Here is a 15937-nt window from a genome sequence, read left to right on the forward strand (position 1 = left end):
TCAGAAATATAAATACTGAATGGTGGAATAATCCACTGCAACCCTAGTTAGGAGTGTATGTCTGAACAGTCTCCATACGCAGCAGACAAAGAATTATAGCAGAAAGAGTCTGCTATATCAAGTTCTGCAGAATTTAAAGTAATCCCTCCCCCAGCTTAATAGCAAAAAGCACAGTTAAACTACTAAGTTCAACAGTACCACTGACGTCACCCATTTTATTACGAGCTGCTTTTAAGTTGGTAGTATTCCCCTTGTACATTTAATGGATCAAGTAGAGACCAGCTGTTCAGCCTATGCTACAGTTCAAAGCAACTCAAGGTATTAGATTCTACCTCAGTAGGAAACATGGGAGAAAAGGAGCATTGGGGAACCTAGATAAGCACAAAAAGTCTAATTTTATTTCCTTACAGAATTGCAGGAAGACAGAACACAGAAGGCCTATCTCTGGGGCAATTACGTGACAATTTTTAAAGTCACTACAAAGTGCTGCAACTTGATAAATGCCTCAGTTATCAAGCACTCTTGAGGAGATAATTTTGAGTTATTCTGAAAGACAATTAAGTCATAATTTCATGCTGCAACTGGGGAAAGACAGAGGGAACCTTAAAGCTGGCAGCATTCTAGAGAGCCAACAGACATCTGCCATTGAAAGAATTATTTAAGTGTAATGCTGTGGGATACAGATAATGCCTTTAAGCAATGACTGTGGAACTGCATATCACACAATTAAACATCCATAATGGGAGGAAGTTTAGCTTTCTATCAACTAATAAGCAACTCAGGAATGGTGCTAGTATTAGAATGACACAGTACTAAGACAAATAAAAACTTTTGTGTATATATATATATAAAAATTAAAAAAACAAAACCAAAAATTAAATCAATGGAGAAGTAAAAATTAATCTGATTTTCAGAGGAAGAATGTATTCATTAGAAGCTCAGCCAGTCTCACAACAGCAGCACCCAATGCATTTAAGAGGCTAACACATGGACAACTATGTTTTAAAAAGCGAGATGCTCATTCCATACTACTATGAAATGGAGAGTACTTTTGACTCTGGAGAAGAATGCTGATGAAATGCCGGAGTACACCCAACATACTTCTCTATCACAATAAAATAGAATGTTCTTCAAGTGCTTACCCCAAGCAAGGTGAAATTCCTTTCAGAAATATTTCCTTGTTTAAACTCTCTCACTCAGACATCCAAGGCCTCTAACCACAAAAAGACCACAGAAATACATCAAAGTAGAAAGATGTTTTCAGCAGTACCACATTACTTCAGCTGAAACATAAATTGGATCTTAAACGTAGATCAGTCAAATGTGGGAAATTTCAATGCAGGGCATTAGACATCAAATTTGCATTGCACTACTTATTTTAAGGGACAATTACCTTGTTATAAGCAAGTTTCAACTGACAGGAGTTCATTTGTTCTTGAGTTCCACATAGTCCACCATGGTGCAGTTTTTAGGGAAATTATTTCTATTGAAGTGCAAAAAATACTCACTGTCCTTCCCTCTTCTGATGAAGAGGTTTCCAGGGAAACTTTAAACCACACACACTAAAAAAAATATTTTTCAAGTCAGAAAAATACAGTTCCTACTAAAGCATGCTGAGGAGAGAGATACCATGCCAAAAACAAGCTCCTGTTTATTGGCTCCATCAGTTCCTCCTTGGATATGCGTATGTTTGTTAACCTTTGAGAAACCATTTGCACTCTCCTTCTGGCTTCTTGCAAAGTATAATTCGTAAACTAATCCAAATTGCACCAAAACCTTGTATTTTTCCAAGAACCTATGTTAACTACAGGAATACTTTCCATGTTTAGTTTTGAGCTCTTCAATATGAGATGACAATAACATTCACCATTTATGAAAAGAAAGGATTTTCTGGCTCTTCAGTATCAGTAACAAAGGATGAAAATAAAGTTCAGCATATGCTACACTCCACAGCTGTCGTATTTGCTCAGAGTAGCTGATAAATACAGCTGTGCTGCACCACAACTACTGAAAACACCACAACTGACAAGACTTAACCACTGTCAACCACTGTTGGTATTATATCCAAGATATCCCTGCTACCTGTTGCCATAAGAAGGCAACTAAACAAAAAGAGATGTGACTGCTTCAGGACAGGTAGCACACTCTTTAATCTCCCCATTCATTCTCTGATCTTTATTGAATCCAGAAGATCACCTGGAAATCAGTAAGCAATACATCAATAATTATGATTTATTTGCACGTGTTCCCAAGAAATGGGAAAGGAAACCCAAAGACACCAGTGCATTTTTCACAGGAGGCTGAGGTAACAATCAAACAGAGCTCACGTTTTCACATATTTTTTAACAACTTCCAAAACTAAGAGGAAATCCAATCATTCAAAGTTGAGGTGACAAGAACAGCAATAAAAAAAAATACAATCAGGGACAATCAAGTGCCTGTAGAAGAATAAAGAGCCAAGACCACAGCAAAGAGATTGAGATGACTATCAGATAATGGCATGAGTCAGCCAGCATCTTGGCTCCATGAGTTGAGTCAATTTTTAACAATGCACTTGGCCCTAGCTAAACTTAAAATAAAGCACAAGTTCTGCACATGCGAGAAGTCTTTATTAAAAGTGATGCGCTGAAATACTTGTATTGAGGTCTAAAACAACAGTTCCTGCAATTATACTGGAACTCATTTTATGGGGAGGGTGGAAGGGTAACGAAGACATTTTTCTGGTCCCCCAACAGATCAGAGAAATCCCTTGTTCAGTGTCTAAACAGAGAAGTCCATTTAATTACAGTAAATCCTATTAAACTGATCTTCCTTATAAAGGGCTGAAGTGACCAACTCCAAAAGGCTATAGAAGACATAATGAATTCAGAGTTTAATTAGGACACACTGTTAGCTAACTATAATCTATTAATTAGCATTCTTAGTTTTTACAGCTCATTGCAATAATACCCTTTTACTTTTAAATTGCACCCTTCTTTTTTTGGACCAAAGTTATACAATTCTACCAGTGTGGTAGTAATTATAGTGATTGCCTAGAGAACAGTGGCCTGGAAATATCTGTAAATGTTTAATTAGGGGATAAAGGAAAGACAAAGGGAAAAAAAAGTGTGAAATAGAGGAATCACTGTTCTCCAATCTATACATATTTAGTAACTGCTTAATCCATTCTAAACCATACATTCATTGCATTTTTCTTGCAAGATTTCCACAGCATCCTCAATGTCAAAACTGATTTCTGAAAAAGTCCAAGATATTCTCTTCAGAATATTAACAGAACAGAACTTAAAAATTAAAAGAATTTGAGAATTAAAATACTTACCCGCAGCTGAAATAGAAAGAGCATCAGAAAGTTGAGTGAATGGTATTCCATGTATTCATTATTCTGGTACCGTACCACTATAACTAAAATTTTCACTGGATTACTCCTTCTAAGGAAATCCTATTTTGTAATAAAAATTATTTAACTTTAGGTTTTCTTCACTCCAAGAAGACATATGAAAATGAATACAAAATGTCGCACACATTAACAAATCCCATGTTGTGATATTTACCTTTTGGTAAGAATACAGCTATAAAACCACATGACAAGTTCATTAAATTATTTCATACTGACTCAGGAAAAGCAACTCACTTTCTTCAATTCAGTTCTTTAAAAAGCAAAAAGAAAATCACAAACCACTTCAGTGTAGCACATTATGACTAACCAAAAGGAACCTACTATTTAAGACAGGTCACCTGAAAGCAGAGTATAACATGTCAAGTACTACCAGCACTGTTTTTTTCCTCCAGCAGTTTTCCTCTCCCCTCCACCTTCTAAAGCAAACCTTAAAAAAAGCGCTGCCTAAAATAGCAAGTACACTTTAAGAGCTTCAAGAACATGATCATGCTTGAATTATGGAAACTATTTCATTTAACTTCCCTGGATATTTAAAAAACTCAACAGGGGAAGTAATTTTGTCATGGTGAAAGCTGACTTACATTCCAGGTAACTTTTAGAGTTGGACACTGGGCTTGTTTTCCATAAGAGTGGTGAGGTTTCTTACCAGAGAGTCCAGAGAGATGCCCAACTTGCATTTGGCCACAAACAACTAAACAGGAGGACGCTAACTCAAAGACAAGTAGCTACTTCAGAATTAAGCTAGCAAGAAGGTCTAGGTGGGAAAATTTTAAAAAAGCTTTTAATAAGTAGAGCTGACTACAAAGAGACCTCAATTTTAATCAACCTCTCAGTTTTATTCTAATTTAGGGATGCTTTTAAGAGGGACAAGACAAAAGAACTAGACACCCGAGATTCTCTCTTCTTCTGCCTATTCTCTAACTAGCCAGACCACTACAAAAAAACTGTAGGGTGCTTTATAATAGTTGCATAACAAGATATGCACAGCTTATGACAAAAGAATAGATGAGCAGGTATTAAACAGTGTTACTTAAAACATAGCCAAGAACACAATTTATATCTGTTTGTGAAAACTGCAGGTCTGGAGGTTTTAACTGGAGCTCTAAAATAAGACCGATGTAACATGAACTTTGTTTTACTGGCAATCTGTCAACATTCAGCAACAGTTCAGTTGTATTTGGGGTCAGCAGTTAGTACATTCTGCATCTCAGAGAATGCTTCAAGAGGTAAGCGCTATAGAAATATTAATTATGAACAGGGTAAAATACTTCCAAAAAGAAACTGAGTGGTTAGCATCAGTCCTAGGAAAAAGAAACATGACACACGCAAGGAGAAATGAGCACTCAAGAGATGGCTTACAAGTCTGACTAGAGACATTTAAAAAGAGGCTTGCAAGTTGAAAATACATCTTATTCATACCAATTACCTGGGAAAAGCACCAATATAATTTAGCTGCTTAAACGTGACATGCAAGTTTATTTAACTCTTCTAATCAAGCTACTGCACTAACACAACAGTGACATTAGATGACAAACCTGGTTTTCTTCTTGCAAAACTCTATATTGTTCCTTCCAAATGGTGATTTTTGAAGCTTCATCTTTCCTCAGAGCTCGCTCCTTTTTTAGCTCAGGACTCCAGAAGGTCTTGATACTGTTCATGGAAGAACTCAGCTTGCTTTCCTTCACCTCCACATCCTTACGAAGCAGATCGTTTTCCCTTAATACTTCTTTGAGTTGTGTCTGCAGATCCATTATAGTGTTATCCCTGGCCTGGCGCAGTGAGTGAGGCACAGTGGATGCCATGCTCACCGGAGGGAGATGGTGCTCTCCAAATGCAATAGTATCACTCGCAACTCCACTACTGGCAATGTTAGGGCTGCTACCCATTGCAGTCATCCTAACACCATAAGGCAGCCGCCCCCCAGATCGGCCCAAAGTCATGGTGCTTTTTGGGGTGTCTGCACCCACGTTCTCATGGTCACTTAGATACATAGGGCCAGACGTAGCATAGGCAGCATTTAAGGACTGAATATTTTCCATAGAAAGGGTTTTCCCACTGCCACCCCCAGTACTACTCCCAGAACTGCCTCCTGTACTGTTGGTTCGACGATGGCCCAAGCGTGGTGACCGTGGCAGCCTTGGTGAACGCCCTGGACTCTGGTTGCTTGGCTCAACCTTACCAACTGACCGAGCACTTCCATACATGATTAAGCTGGTGGTGTGAGGCAATTAGATAGGCATAAATCAGGAATGAGAGAAATCGTGTTAAGTTCTTCAACGGTTGTAAGTCAGCTTAAGGCCAATCACAACTTGTAACAGATCCAGTTGTCCATCTTTGAAGTCATGTGCTCATGATGTTCAGGACCGTACCTGTATCAATCAGAATAACATATTAAAATCTGTGTTGATAGAAGTAACATACTAAATACTTAGTTTATCACCAAATACTTTGTCCCCCAGGAAAGTGTATTCTACTACCTTTATACTTCTCCAGCATCTTTTCAATTCTCACTCACGAAAAAGCAATCTTTTATTTAAACCCCAGTATTTAAACTTAAAAAGGAACTTCTATTCTTGCTTTTCTGTTGTTATATTATCACAGTAAAGAGAGAAAGGAAAAAAAGGACCCGTTAATTTTCAAGACATAATTTTGTTGGTCATGACCTGAACTCTACAAATATTGTCTAACTTTTTTTCCTATTTCTAACTGGCCCTAATTCTTTACCAGTTACCTTTCTGAGTAAGAGAGACTATCAAAATTTAAAGCCCATTCAGTAGTATTTTTTTTTCCTTCACACACTGCTAACTTCCACAGGACACAGTTTCTAAACCCTGTGGCGGTGAAAATAATCCTGCAAATGGGAAGGTAGGATGGACTGAAATGATTCCGATCATGATATCGACTAGCAGGTCCCTTTAGTGTTGCAGTCAGCCCTCCTTCAAACTCAGAAGTCAGAAACAAAACTAAGAAGAATCATGAAATCATTACTGGCCACAAAGCTTAAGCAAGTATAGATACAACTCCGAAAGAACAGCAATCACACAGTAATGGGACCAACGAGGTTAAGAGGAGCAAGAGAATCACACCTGCACTGAAAACTGGTTGCAGTCTCTTATTTTCTCTGAAACTGGGGTTCAGTCCTAAATGTGACTTAAATCTTTGTTCAGGTTAAGCAAAGATTTCAATCAAAATACACTTCTCATTAACCAGCTCAGATAAATTCCTTTAAGTAATACCATTCCAACAGCAGGGATCTCTTAAAACACAGAACAGTATGACATCATCATGTTGCAGTTCCTCCTCCCCTCAACTTTTCTTTAAACAAGAACTCTGGTAGCATATGCAATAAAATTCCTTAATTTTGCACTATAACATCATGCCATTCTACAAGTGCTAGCAGGTAACTCTTTAGTACAGGGGGACTGGGCTGAGACCACTGTTAGCAGTCAAGATCTAGTAGAGGAGCAAGAAACAGGGATGAAATCCACTCTTGTGACTGAACTACTACACTGTAGAACTACTCCCACTCTACAGTTCTCACTTTTTTTTCCCCTAATTATTCCAGTGTAAAATATTTCAAGTCACTGTTGGGCTCAAATGAAATCAAAACTAGAACACTGAAACATTCCTTATCTGACCTCTCCCCATTAGATGAAAGAATACCAGATAGTGTCCAAAGAGCAGCAGCATCTTATATATCCCAACATCTTTCCTTTCACATCAGCTTTCATCTACCTTCACCTTTTGCTCAGAAGTTAGGTTTGCCAGATATTAGGAATCAATTTTTCCAAACTCTATGGCATGTCTGTGAGATAATAACTGGGCAAGCAGATGAAAGATTAGGCTTAAGAGAGGAATACATTTACAAAAGAAATTGTAGAAATAGTAGAAGTGGGTGAAGGGGAAGAGACTAAAATATAATATTGCATAAAATACTGGAAAAGGCTACAAAGAAAAAAGTAAAAGCCCTATGAAAAGTTACAACGTTTTTCCTTTCAGAAACAAGTTAGTATAGGAAAAGATACAATGAGAAATAATTTTAAAATGTTTAGTTTAACCCCAAGTTTTAAATGGAAAACAAGATCAGACTAAGCTAGCTTTTTTTTCATTTTCACACTATTTCATAGAAGATACAATAGCATAATTTTACAAAGCTCATGGAAGCTGATACTGTTTTGTGAGCAGTCCTCAAGAAGTTCAAGTGCTCGCTCTCACTTTCTCTTTTTTTTAAATGGCAACCAAAGCTAGCAACATTATTGCTGCAGAACATTTTAAAACACATATGTAAAGGAAAGTAGGCCAAGGAAAGATAGCCAGCAGCATTAATAATTGAAGTTAGCTACCAAAACACCACCTACAGATTTATTTATTTTTTTAATACAAGTCACAGATAAGGCATTTCTTCTATTTCAGCTACATATCCTTATGCAAAACAGTACAGAAATATAAACTATGTAACAAAGTCTACAGTGTTCCACTGGAGTTGCTTCAATAAGCAAGACACTGTGCCCCAGATCTGGAAGAAAAACACTGCTTCCAAATAGAAAAGCTATTTCAGACTAATCTGACTATTTGAGATATCAAAATGCTAAAAATGCTGCTATGACACCACTTGAACACTCAAAACTTGCCAGATACGATTTCTTAGACACTACATAAAGTACATTCAATGAAAGCTTGCATTCACGAGGATTCTCTTGAAAATTAATCCAAATCACAGCACTTAATTCATTTGCTAGAGACTCACCACAGTAAATCAGTGCAAACACTCATTCACTTAAGAGCTTTAAATGAATTTAACTTGAACCAAAAGATTAGACATTTTACCCTGTGCAATTTATTTAACGCACTTTCCCCAAAAAAACATTAAGTTTAAATGTTGCTAGAAGTATATTACTTTGCATGCCGAAGTATCACCTAGCAAAGTGCTTAACAATGTACGAGAAGTGCACAAAAGATTTTAGATAATTTCTAATGAGTTAATCACCCCCCAAAATGGAAAAAGTGTCATTTAAATTCATGGAATTGCTTTCTCCTTGCTTTAGCTAAAGTTTTGTTAACCTATTAATAGCTTTTCAAAGAATGAAAGTCACTGATGTCCTCAACAGAAAAGTAGCTTCCTAGGCAGCTGAAAGGAGCTGGTACCACAGCAGGTGCTGTGCAGTAGCCATCTTCTAATATACCGGGCAGGCAGGTTAGCCCTCCTCCACCTGAAGTGGAAACACCAGTCCCGTGCTAATTCGGCTCTAAGCTTTGTTACACAGGTAGGCACTATCCCCTCTGTTACTCCAGAAAAAAAATTAAATAATTCAAGGTATGAAAGTCAACTGCTAGAACTAGCTGTTGATCAGGGTTAGAGAAAGGATTCCCAGAGCAGGCACACGTGAAACTCGGTGAGAACAACTCCAACATCACTGCTATCACTGCCACACATTACACTGCACTCACTTTTCAAAAGCAAAGCCAAACAAAAACAGTAGACTAAGAAAAGAAAAAGCCTTTGGAAACAAGCAAACGTAACCCTCTAGTATTTCTTTGAAATGAGGACTTTAATTACACCATTGTTAGACTTTAAAATTGTGAATATTCCAAATATTAACTAAATACACCCTTCCAACCATGAAGCCAGTTTCAGTATTTTCACTGACATGGAGATTTGTCATGGATCAAGAAAAAAAAAACAAAAAACAAAAAACAAACAACAAAAAAAAAAACACAAAACCACAAAAAACCAACCATGTTTCAAGATAAATCTTGACTTTTTTTTTTTTTCTCCCAATTTTTTTCTAGTAGCATTTATCTCCGGCCGTTTCACTTTGTTGCTATTAGGAATCCATAAGCAGTAGATATTAAGACAATTCACACTAGGAAATACATCTTTCATCTGAAAACAGCAAAGTGAAGGTAGTGACAGAAACGTCTTTTCTCATTCACAATACCAATTAGTCAGGAAGAATAAAGAGTTCTAGTTTCTGTCCAGGAGTCCGAGCAAAATTACACGTAAGATTTCTTTCAGATAGCAACATAACCAAAAAAGTTATTCAATATTCTGACCCACACTAGCATTTTACCAGGAATCTCAGAAATACAGTCTCTTATCTCCATGAGGCCAACATGCAGCACTGTTACTTTTTTCTTCTTCTACTGTGACCCTAAATTTAGTCACAAATCATCCCTTAACCTTACAAGGATGGTGGTAACCACAAGGAACACTGTCCAACTGTGACGTGAATGTATTGACCACTTTCCCTTTGCAAACTCTCCTGTAGGTTTCAAAAAATCTTTGGTCCTTTCTGCCAACACAGGAACCCTTACCTAAGATTACAAAGAAAGAGACTATAAACTGCAAGTGTTTAAAAAAAACAAAACCACTGAAGCCAGTGCTAAACCATTTTTCCTCAAGGTAGCCTGCATATCTTTACATTTATGAGACAAAACTAACAAAACTGTCTTGTTCACTAAGAGAACAAAAACTTCAAAAGAGCATCTCATCTGCAAGCCAAATAAAAAAAATCCACCAAAATTAACGTCAGCCAAAGTAAAAATTTCACATAGATATCTAGATTAGCATAGCAGCTTTGCAAGTACAGAGAGGTACGATGAAACTGCTTTAGTATTAGTTGAAAATGCTATCTAGCAATTATAAAAAAGCTTGAAAGAAGGACTAGCAGAAGCATAAAAAGGAATAGATGAGCATTACACAACACTGTAGAAAAAGGTTTGAAAAAAATGACACTTATGAAAATATTTTCTTTATGAAAATGATAAAATAGATAACAGTACATCCTGCCTGAAGTGTCAGCTAAGAAAAATGTCTTCTAAGATCACTGGTAACTGTCCAAAAACACTTAGACACCATGAACTGTGAAAAAAGTTTATAATCTGACAGTAAACATTTAAATGTACTACAGTGCAACGTTTGGCAACTAAAATGAATCTGTTTCGTTACAACAGCCTAGTCATAGCCAGTGAAAAGCAATGGAAAATCAAGCCTCCTTCAAAACAGCAAAGCAGCTACCACTCCAAGAAGTATAGCAATATCCAGAACCATACATAAATGAAAATGGTAATTCAAAGCAGCATGTAAGCTGGTAACTCCTGCATCAGAATTTAACATGCTGAAAGAATAGTAAAATGCAATCTGCACGACTTCAAGCAGATTTACTTGTAAGGCAATTATAAAGTGAGAGAGAGCAGGAATAGGTACACTTGTCAAAAGATCTGGTGGTTTTCAATAAGAGTTGTATTCAGACATGGTAGAAATGTAAGAAATTCTGGAGGGATAACATTAACATTAACATCAACTTCAGGATAAAGAATCCAATAAAATGAGATGTGTTCAACAATGCTGTCACACTCAGCCCCTATATCTAGTATTTCATGTGAACCAATGGCTCAGAAAGCAGACATTCCTGGCTACAGCTGACAGAAAATGGAAGGTTCATTAACACAAAGTTTTGTTAACCTCTGGAGGATCTCTCTGTCATATAAATATATGATGCCCTTCCTATGTCCCCCTACTCCAGGACAAATGCTAATACCACAGTAACTACTTCTAGGTAAGTAAGCAAACCAAATACAGAAAAAAAATACTGCAGAAATACAGGAAAATCCCTGCTTGTGTTTGTTAAAACAAAAAGAGTTTTGGAGTAACTTCTGCAGCCTTCAGCAAGTAACATTTCCTCTGAATTTCTTTTTTGCAGTTGCTGTTTGGGACTGACACCGGCTGACAGACAGAAGCATTTACGGAGTCAACTCCTTAATAGTGTCACTGCCTGATAGTCAGGAATGGGGCAGTCTGATCACAAAATACCCAGGCAGGCACATCTTGCAGCACACTGACCCCTCTAGTACCTCCCATCAGCATAATGGAAGCCACACACCCAGCTCCCAGAAGACTGAACTTTCTTGTAGCACCAATCCCTGTCTGCACAAGGAAAGCTTTGAATGTCAGTTCTATAATAGCAACAGAAAGTCATCCTTTACAAGAGCTGTCTTAATCTGATAAAGCAGTGCAGCAGACACATTAGACTTCACTAACAGAGGTAGCAATTGTTCACATTTTCATAATTAATACCTTAATAGTTAATCACAGATAAGAACAACTAGATTGTACAATGAGACCTGGACTCCAGGATGGAGCAAGGAAAAAAAAGAAAGACAGCATTCCAAAACAGGAAAAGCTTATATTCCAGTAAAACCCTGACAATTATCTTTACCCTGCAGTTCAAATAATGGGTACGATGAGAGAATAGACAGGATTCACAACTTAGAGGTGTGTCAACCAAGAGGAAGACAAAAAAACCTGAATTCCTAATACTTTCTGGTGCACACCACAACTACAAAAGCTAAGGTTGCTTTACTACTTTACATAAAAAATGTGAAGTATCTATCTTAAGACTATAATGTAGATTTTAGATTTGACTAGTTCTGGAAAGTAAGAAAGCTCGCTACTTTTCATGTTAAATTAATGACTACTACGCAAGAAAACAACAGAAGAAAGTTTACTTTGGAAACTGTTTGCAAGCCAGCCAATGCTGAACACAAGGCATTGAACCCACAGAATTCAGGGTTGTTTATCCATATCAAAATATTCTAATCCTCGTGGCCTTGACAGCAAGAAAGCAAAAGGGATGAATGAAATTAAGATGGAAAAAATACAAAAAAAGAAGTGTTCATATTATAATTGATCCTCATTCCTAGATAGTGCATGAATAGAAGCCAAACACCAACATCTATTTATGTCCAATCCTTTTTAAAGGTACGTTGGGGGGGGAGGGGGGGTGTTAAAGTAAATTCACCATCTGCAAGTTCACTGAAAGCAACAGTGCCCTTGTTCTGTTTCAACTTAACATGAGAAAACAGGAACTGATACTTTCTCCCGCCACACACAGAGAAATCTTCCCAGAAAAATATCTCAAAAATCCCTGATAATCATATTGAAAACTACGTTTTGTAAAAGGTAGGCCATCAACCCTGATCCTAACATTTTGAGGAAAAAACCAGCAGTTATTTGTCAAAGCAGTGTTTTGTTTCTAAACATAAATTGACGCTCCTGTTATACAATTTTTAAATTTGAAAGGTGAACATAAATGGTACACATACACTTCAAATCACCACAGAACATGGAAACATCTCGATTATCTTTCCTTTTTAGATACCATTCTGTTTCCCATTCTTCTCTTCCATTCCTACAAGATAACCCATCCAGAATACACTACCTGTGAGTCTCTAAACAAGAGGCAGAAATATTCATCAGCTTCCTAGTTAATTTCTCCCACAAGTATACATTTCCTTTCATGAGATCTACTTACTCCACAAGGAACACAGAAGATAACAGAACATGTTCTACTCTATAGCAGCTTCTTTGCAAAAGCGGTTTTAATTGACATCAGGTTTTGTTTCTTGTAATTCCCATAATTCTTGATATCAGCATAAAGGGTATACTTCCATCACCACAGCTTCATTCCTTTAGATCTTCTTTCCCAGAACACACCACCACAAAACCAAAAAGGCTCACTATTATAAAAATGCATGTATTTCAGCTAAATCTTTATTTACTCATATTTATAAACTTGGTGATACACCATTTGCTCATAAGGATTTTTTCCTAAAGCTGTGGAGGTCAGCCTCAACTCAAGGGAGAACATGAGGTGCTACTGATATTTCTAAAGGCCTTACCTCATCTCACTTGTTAGACTAAAATGGTTCTGCTCACAGTATACTAAGAGTTAAGATGGTCACTAACTCTGGGTGCACAAGCAAGTTCTTTCCCTTTGTAAGGTTGCTGTGTATGAACGGAAATTTTTCTGTCTTCCTCCAGAGACTGAGGCACGTATTTCTTAACACTGTTTGGACATCACACTTAAAGGCTTCCCAGGTATAGCAGAAGTTTTGGATACTGTTCCAGTGCTGATTCTCTCTGATAGCTTTAAGTATTTCACTGGCAGCATTGAATTTGTTACAAGGTGATTAGCACATGGTGCAGATATACTGTGGACCCTTATCAATTCCTGGTTCCTGCCTGGATTTACTGGGATTGGACCCAATGACCCATGTGGTCCCTCCTTGTCCTATGTTCTTAACACTGACATGTGTAGGCAGGCTAGGAAGGTGCAGCAGGATTTGTTTTGTGCAATGAATGGGAGCTGACTAGAAGTCTCTAAATTTAAAGCAGGTAGAAAATACACAGGAAAAATTAACATGTGTCTTTTTCCTTTTTAAAAAAGTCCAAAACACAAAAAGCAACAGGAGTCAAACCATGCACATAAACTTCCTAGTGATGAACTGATTAAAATAACTCTCATTCTTCCAATTCTTCAGCCTAGGAGACTGAAGACCTGTGGACATTAATTTTCTGTCATTGCATGGCTAAAGAGTTTATAGCCTGATTTTTAGAGTATACAGTCAGTAAATACCACTTTTGTATGTACAATTGTTTCTCTTTTCCCCCCAGGTGGCATGCAACCAACTTCCCAATAGTGGAAACACAATGCTAAAAGTGGTAAAGATATTTCAAAAGCCCAGAAGTACCTAGAAGCATTACTGAATCTATGTAGACAGCTAGCCTAAAGTCACCATTGGTAACATCACTATGTGAGGCAAAGCACGCTCCATCTACAGGATTTCCATCATAATCTCGCCCTGACAACAGAATTGCATTAACGATATTGACACAACCCACATACTAGAAAACATCACTTTTTCTAAATCTGCATTGGATTTTCTAGGATCTCATGCTTTACCACTGCCATAAGGCAGCCCACTGCATGCCACAGAGTTAAACTCTTGGCTTAAACAGGGACTAATTCATAGCATCCTCATCACCCAGCGTGTTCTTACAGCAGAGTAGCCAGCAAGGTTCAAGAACACATATTATTGTTTCTTAATTCTAGCAGTTGGTCTGATTATTTAAAAAGCTGCATGAGGGCATGCATCCATCCATACATTTCTGAGCATACCATACTTGGATAAAACAAGCCAGACCTTCTAAACATACTACAATTTTCAAGTGGCTTCGCCAGGTAAGTGTTGTAACAAACCTCTCACACAAGAGAGGCTTTGGGGGGAATAGGCTTGAAAACAGTGAAGGGTGACGGGAGGAGGGGTAACAACGGGAGAGTATCCTGCTTCACAAAATAAGGAATACTAGCAAAGAACTCGCACACTGGTTACAATAGCATGGTGAAGTATCTCTATTCACACAGCAACACAGATAACCGCTACCAGAAACTGAGAAAGTGGCAGATTCAGAAAAAAAACCCCCTACTTTTCTTTCATGACCAAGATTTGCACGTCAATAAAAAGGTACAGGCCATGTAAATACCAAACCTTCTTTTTTGCCAGTCAGGCCATTAGCCAGATGTTAGAGATGAAAAGTCATGCAAACAGAATCTCATAAAAGCTTGTGACAGGATCAAAGAAACAATGCTAAGACTTATGAAAAACACAATGGTTTAATATAGCCCAAATAACAGAAACCTAAACTGAAGAAAACCTGCTAACATCCTTACAGTGGTTTGATTACAGCTAAATTGGTTTCCCAGAAAACATGGAGAAAGTTCAAATTATATCAAACATTATGACAAACTCATGTTTTACCCAGCAGATCCCAAGCTTTTTCTAGATGCAGCCCCTCTTGCAGCTTAGTAGATTCAAACAATTCCAAATTTCTAGATGATATAGTAAAGTCAAACACTTGACTATTCAGGGAACTGCTGTTCTGGGATAAAGTTCTGAACTATGCCTCTGGAACTGAACTACATTCAGTACAGCTGCCTCAGTTATTTAATAACTACTGGTTTAGTCCAAATATTTCATTACTGAAAAAAAAAGTTAACGTACTACCAACTCTGCTCATACTAGCATGGGCACAATAGTGATTTTTCTCTTTCCATCTTATTTGATATGGCTGTAAGGGTGCTGACTCATAAGTGACCCTGAATTGGGGCACGCATCTGAGCTGCTGCAGTTTTCAACACAAAATACAGGCTGTGGATCACAGTAGCTCAGGAGTTGTATGTTCAGCCACCTACTGCTATAGATGCAGTAACCTCTGGGAAAAAAAGGAGGGCAGGCAGCTGGTGGAGGTTACCGTTCCTAGCTGAGTTGCTTAAAAATGACAACCTTTCAGTCAAACCAGACAACTATTTTTGGTTACAACCTGTTGGATTTGAGGTAACATATTATCCAGCAACAACCATCCTGCATACATCAACGTGCGCCCCAAATGAGCTTGGATAAAGTGTTAAACATACATTGTTCTTCAAACCAATCCTATTTCTACCCGTTTGCTTTCACTCTCTTGGCCTCCGTGCTGCTTTCCCCCACCACCATCTCCAGAGGTATCTCTTTAAGTCTTTTCTTCATATCTCCTAATCTCTCCCATTTCCACTGGGGCTTAATTTTAAACCATTTCACAGGATGTCAGCGTGAACCATAATGTGAACTTCCAGCATGCATGCAACATTCCATATAAAATAAATTGTATACTTCATAACTAAGATTTGTAGTCCACGTTACAAACGAGACAGATGTGGA

The 15937-nt window shown here is 37.6% G+C and overlaps 2 protein-coding genes across 13 annotated transcripts in view; one reads left to right on the top strand and one right to left on the bottom strand.

Moving 5' to 3' along the window:
* The window catches only part of ERC1 (ELKS/RAB6-interacting/CAST family member 1), a 305485-nt gene that overhangs the window by 288593 nt on the left and 955 nt on the right, over positions 1-15937 (bottom strand). For all 12 annotated transcript variants that reach the window (XM_049822647.1, XM_049822646.1, XM_049822644.1 and 9 more), the window contains exon 2: positions 4933-5766. In XM_049822647.1, coding sequence (XP_049678604.1) covers positions 4933-5601 — 669 coding nt within the window. In that variant the 5' untranslated portion in view covers positions 5602-5766. The remainder of the gene's footprint in view (positions 1-4932; positions 5767-15937) is intronic.
* NINJ2 (ninjurin 2) overlaps positions 1-15937 on the top strand; it is a 307674-nt gene that overhangs the window by 86481 nt on the left and 205256 nt on the right. The window lies entirely within an intron of this gene.

Source organism: Accipiter gentilis, chromosome 18 (assembly GCF_929443795.1).
Source record: "Accipiter gentilis chromosome 18, bAccGen1.1, whole genome shotgun sequence".
NCBI lineage: Eukaryota > Metazoa > Chordata > Aves > Accipitriformes > Accipitridae > Astur > Astur gentilis.